At 33.2% G+C, this 6,515-nt stretch overlaps 1 protein-coding gene across 1 annotated transcript; it reads left to right on the top strand.

Annotated features, from left to right (window-relative positions):
* Positions 1–709: 709 nt before the first annotated feature.
* Positions 710–4,112, top strand: LOC123659020 (chondroitin proteoglycan 2-like). Its single transcript, XM_045594302.1, has 2 exons — positions 710–772; positions 2,851–4,112. The coding sequence occupies exons 1-2, from the start codon at positions 766–768 to the stop codon at positions 3,618–3,620; spliced, it is 777 nt and encodes a 258-aa protein (XP_045450258.1). The 5' UTR covers positions 710–765; the 3' UTR covers positions 3,621–4,112.
* Positions 4,113–6,515: the final 2,403 nt, after the last annotated feature.

Raw genomic sequence — 6,515 nt, 5'->3', positions numbered from 1 at the left:
CTTCAAAGACCTCGGTGAAATCGACAAACATTAACATAAAAATGCAGTATACATATTACTTTTGTATAGTAACCCAATTTTCAGGAGATCCTATATTAATACCTAGAAAAAAAATTTATCCACTTAATTCTATATTTTATTTTATTTTAAAATATTATGCGCATTTACAATTCCCAACTTAAGAACTAAACATTTACAGATAGACATGATATAAATCATGTCCGCCATGCCAAGAATGCTGACAGCATTTTCCCGTTGTATCGCTATGCCGATTCTCTGGGCAAAAAATGCAGCAGCCTTCTTGTCACCATTGGAGGCAAGGAGACGAGGAGTTATCGCTTTTTTTTTAGCACTGCTACTCCAGGCTCCAGATCCAGGTGTTTTGATTGCAAAGGACATTAAGATGTAATTTGGAATTAATATAATAATTAACATATAATCTAATTTAGATAAATATCCTTGTAATTAACCCAAAATTCCTTATAATTTGTTTGAAATTCATTAAATATAAAAATTAAAATTTAAAAATGAATATAGTAACTCATTTCTTGAGTCAGTTAAAACAGATTTTTATCAACAATTAATTGCATAGCACTTTACTTTTTGTCAGATAAAATCAATTCTTTGAATTCAATGAAGTTATATTTTTAATCTTGTTATTCAGATAATGCTTCAGTATATAACGTTACAATCTTTATGCATTAGTTATTACTTAGTCAATTTCAGTGCACACAAGTGATAATAGCGGTCATACATACAACTACAATGAAAGGTATTGTTTTTTGTTTGATTTTATTGTTACACATATTATATTCCTTAGTTGTGCTATTCCACTACCACCTTGGAACTTAAAAAACCAACCGATGGCGGGATAACCATCCAACTGCTGGTTTTGAAATACACAGGCCGAGGACGGGCAGCAGCGTCTTAGGTGCGACAAAGCCAGCCCTGCGGTCACCAACCCGCCTGCCCAGCGTGGTGACTATGGGCAAACCATATTAGTTCAGGCCTATGTCCAGCAGTGGACTGTGATAGGCTGAAGTTGTTGTGCTATAGTTACTAAATGTCATTTAAAATTTAGAAATGTTGGTATGCTTTTTTTATTATTATTTTTAGTCATATTAACTCAGAAACCTTTGTGGGCTCATGTCCAACAATACTTTGCTCAAGATAATGACATGATCAAATACATAGTTTACGATTCTATAAAGGATATACAGAGAAACGTTCATTTCTATCTGTATAGATATAGAAGTTATGACGTGGGATATATGCCACTTTCAATATCCTCCATATTTACTTCTAATAAATGTTTGTTGGTTGTTTTTTTATATATATACAAGTAGGTAAGCAATTAAGCGTGCGTTTCACCTGATGGTAAGCGATTATTGTAGCTTATAGAAGCTTGCAATGCCAGAGGCATCGCAAGCGCGTTGCTGACCTTACCCCATCTTTCTCGGGAACTCTGGTCACCTTACTGACCACGGGAACACAACACTGCTTGAGAATAGTATTATTTAGCTGTGATCTTCTGTAAGATCGAGATATTTACCCACACGGATGGCTCCAGATTATGAAAAAAAAAAATTTATCATTTTATTTCTTTTTTATTTAGAGGTGGTCCAGGGTTTTCTTACTTATCGCCTTTATTTTTCAATAGTTTGTTTCACAAAGTATTTATTCATAATTAGCTATGCCCGCGACTTCGTCCGCGTGGAATTTAACGAAAACGTTATTGTTCCGTTCGCGGAGTTACAAAATAAATACATGTCTTAAATAAAAGTAGCCTAAGTTACTCCTTACTACATCAGCTATCTGCCAGTGAAAGGCCCGTCAAAATCGGTCCGGCCGTTTCAGAGCCGGAACAAACAGACAGACAACAATTTAAAAAATGTGTTTTTGGTATATTTACCATGTATACATCCATGTGCATTTCGTAAAAAGCGGTTATTTTAATATTACAAACAGACACACCAATTTTATTTAGTTGTATAGACGATTGTCCGTTCATGAGCAACAAATATAAATGTCAATTATCTGATCTGGTCTCAGGCTTTACAGAAATATTGCTGTGAAATTCTACTCTAAACCTACATAATTTTTAATATTTTTCTTCTTTAGAGTTTTTGAATTAATAAATATAAAGTAACTTATAATGTACTTATGTATTTGTAATTCTTACAGCCGTTCCCAAATATTTTGAAAACACTTCCAAAAAAGGAGGAGGTACTCGATTCGAAGCATTTTTTTATGTATGTTACCTCAGAACTTTTGAACCGAGTTTGATATTTTTTTTTGAGTCAAAAGATGATTTGGTTTATGTGATCCCATTTAAATTTAATTGAAATCTGTACAAGTACTTTTCGAGCTATATCTAATAATGCGTATTTACTTGACTATTGTTTCGTCTACCTACGTCGTATTACTTGTCGATGTAATTGAAGTCGGTTATTTTTACCTTTGCGAGCAAACACAATTATATTCCGTGAATCTTATTGTATTACCCATCGCTTTTAGAAAATAAATAGAAACTGTATTTCACTTCATAAGTAACACCATAATTTTTTGGGAAAGATAGTATTTTTATATATAAAAATAATATTGTGTACACTAGCGTTTTTATTTTTTTTATTTTATATTATTATTACAAAACTTTAATTTTGTGTATAGGAATTTTTGGTGGAGTCGATTCATGTAAATTATATATTATGAATTTATAAAATAAATCCTTTCACAAACAAATGGTTAAAATATAAAAAAGTTTACTATAGTAGTACACCAACCTGACAATAAAGTATATAAATAAAAAAAAATTAAACAATTGTTTTAAAACAATGATTTTTATTTCAGTTGCAATCATACTGCTGGTAAGCACACTGTGCTTGACTAATGGAAAAAATATTGAGGTTAATGATGACCCCGGTCAGGCAAAATGGATTTGTGCTGAGCCTAAGTCCGATGGAGTTCTAGTTGCTCACGAGAATTGTAATCAGTTTTACAAATGCTCCCAAGGTGAACCTGTTGCTCTCAACTGCCCTGATGATTTACTCTACAATCCTGATAAGGAGTATTGCGACTGGCCCCAAAGTGTTAATTGCGATGGAAGAATTATGCCAGAAGCTGATGACAGCGATTCTGGCAACGACAATGGTCCTGTTAACGAAAGCACACCTGATGAAGCACCCGCAATTTGTGCAAAACCTGAATCTGATGGCGTTCTTATTCCACATAAGAACTGTAATCAATTCTATAAATGTTCCCAAGGGGAACCTGTTGCTCTCAACTGCCCTGGAGATTTACTCTACAATCCTGACAAGGAATATTGCGACTGGCCCAAAAGCGTTCAATGCGGTGATAGAATTATCCCAGACGCTGATGATAGTGATTCTGGTAACGACAATGGTCCTGATAACGAAACCAGACCTGATGAAGCACCCGAAATTTGTGCTAAACCTGAATCTGATGGCGTTCTAGTTCCACATGAGAACTGTAATCAGTTCTATAAATGTTCTGAAGGAAAACCTGTTGCCCTCGATTGCCCTGAAAATTTACTCTACAACCCTCTTAAAGAATATTGTGACTGGCCGAAGAACGTTGACTGTGGTAACAGAATAGACTAGAAAATTTACAATTATTTCTTAAAGGTCAAAATAACGACTATTAACTGTTAATAAAAATAATCATTATTTCGAAATTATGAACTAAAAGATAAATTTTGAATACCCTTTTATTTTTCCTATAAAGTCACACCTGGTGGTCAGAGACGAGGCAGAGCAGGGTTTTTTGGTTTCTATTGTAAAAGGTTTTGGTTTGTCATAATAGAACACTAATGATTATCCACTCCACGATACGATACGATACAATTCAGCCTGTAATATCCCACTGCTGGACATAGGCCTCTTTCTCCATGTAGGAGAAGGATTGGAGCTTAATCCACGATTCCCGCTCGGGATACATATTTGTATTTGTACAAACATCTCTATCCGGTCTGGATGTCTATCCTATCTCACCTACCTTCCAACAATACCATCCAGCTCTAATCACCAAATTTCAGATACGTATTTGTAATATGTTTTGTTATACCGCATTAAATTAAATATCATACAAAACAATATATATTTTTTATTTTCCAAGTAATTACTTTTAACATAATATGCTTATAATAGAAAACAATTGATGTAACAATTGTGTTTAATTAATTTAAAGGTTCACTTTGCGAAGAAATTGTAACCAGTTGTTCGTCATCTTGAACCCGAGTAATAGAGGCTACATAGATTTCGTTACTACAAGCCATAAAATTCAACTTTTATAAAACACAAAATGTTGTTTTTAAAATTATAACCAGTATTATAATCAAAATTACATAGTATTATGTCATTTTTCTGTTTCATCCCCATAGGTTACCTAATTACTTTTGGTAAATTATTTATGAAGAATGTAATAACGGATTATAATTATTAATACTGCTGTCCGTGGAAGTACCTTTCACTTCTTAAGACTAATGGTATTCACTAAGAAGTCTCCTAGAAGTTCTATTAGTTTATGACAACTTTTTTTATAACTTTTTTAGGATAATTAATATGCATACAGCAGTTTGTTAATATTGTTCATAATTTTATTAGGCCTGAGTAAGTTTCATACTTCGAAGTATCGAATTTTTTTTTGTTAAGCCAAGCCGCCTTATTATCATCAGTAGAGAACCTTTCACGAAGAGACATTCTCATATTTCTTTATTATATACGGCTTTTTTCAAAATGTTTTTTGTCACAGCTTCATTGTAAGGGGTCATTCCAGTATTACGTAAATAACGAAGGGGGGGCGGGTTGTCTTATTTTTGAATTTTTGATGACAAGGGGGTTCTAGATGGTAGTTACGTCAGCAATCTTTATTTATTATTTCTGAATAGAAATAATATATATATATACTAATGTTTACGTAAGCATAGGAGAGGGGGTAGACTTTTACTGACTATCGATGACAAGAAGAAGGAGGGGGTTAAAAATTACTAAAATTCTAGGGCTGTCTGGAATAATAATTCAGTGTAACCTTTTGTTTCATTTTATTTTTGTACTGCTGTTTTTTACGATTTAAAAGTGTTTAATAATATTTATGCACGAAAGTAATAAATAAATAATTCTGCTTAAACATAATACTTGAATGACCGCTAAATACAGATTAAGCAAGGGAAATATAATAGGGAAGAAATAAGCAAACAAGTACCAGAGACGTAGATCAAATTGCAAGAATCACCTCATATAGAATTTTAGTTAGGATTATTACTAACTCATATTACACAATATTCTTTCGCTGCACGACGCTGGGAGTATATTAAGGAGTCATTACCGCGATAAAAGGACAAGGAAGCTCATAAAAACTGCCGGTTATCAGCGATTAGACGGTAATGACTATACATCCTAGATTCAGCGGGCTATAGACTTAAGACAATTTTTTTATTCATTTTGTCACTTAAAAAACATTTTATATAAAAATATATATAAAAGATCTGCACATCACATAAAAAAAAATTTACTAGCCGTTAATCTCTCACTGTTGCGTGAAGGCTTTCTCTTGGTTGAACTTGGTTGATTTCAAATACGAGTACATATAGAATATTAAGGATAGTTTTTAATTTATAGGCGTGTAATTTTAATTTACAAAGGCAGATATTCATCGCAGTCCACTGCTGGACATAGGCCTCCACAAGTTCGCGCCAAAAACGGCGTGAACTCATGTGTTTTGCCCATAGTCCCCACGCGGGGCAGGCGGGTTGGTGACCGCAGGGCTAGCTTTGTCGCACCGAAGACGCTGCTGTCCCTCTTCGGCCTGTGTATTTCAAATACAAAGGCAGATATTACAGACAGATAAAAAAAATCAATGAAATTTGATCACGTATTGTAGTGATTTAACCATGAAAGAATATAGGTATAATGAGATATTCGTGTGTTGAAATCAAAGTTGTTTTAAAGCAGGAAATATGTACTAAAGACGAACTTCACCCGTGTGTATAACGGATGAAAATTATTTTGTATTTATTTTAGTATATTACAAAAATATCGCGAAAGAGTTGGCTGAAATTTTTCTGACCAGACTATATTTAATTCAAAATTTAAGTTTTTATTTATATTTAAAAAGGCACCTACGAGTTTAAAAAATAAATTGTATACCTACCGTCAGTATGAAGCCTATAGAAAATGCAAACGTGGTGTTTCCTATTATTTTCCAGGCATAACTAGGTACTAGGTGGCAGTTGTAAACAGGTACATTAATAATATATATTGTTCTAGTTACTACCCCACATGATTAATAAATAAATCTTACATTAAAATGAGCATTGTTTCATTGCAAATACGGTGACATAGAGTTTCGTACTAAAAGTCTGGTTTGAATAGCGGTTGCCTACTAACTTACTAAAGAAGATATTTATAAAAAATTTAATTCACTAAGCAGATCAGTAAAGATCACGTGTAGTTTAGATTTTAGACTCAATAGAAATTACGTGTATTTAAAGTCATTCT

The sequence above is a fragment of the Melitaea cinxia genome, chromosome 13 (genome assembly GCF_905220565.1).
Source record: "Melitaea cinxia chromosome 13, ilMelCinx1.1, whole genome shotgun sequence".
Lineage (NCBI taxonomy): Eukaryota > Metazoa > Arthropoda > Insecta > Lepidoptera > Nymphalidae > Melitaea > Melitaea cinxia.
This window is presented reverse-complemented; position numbering and strand designations above follow the sequence as displayed.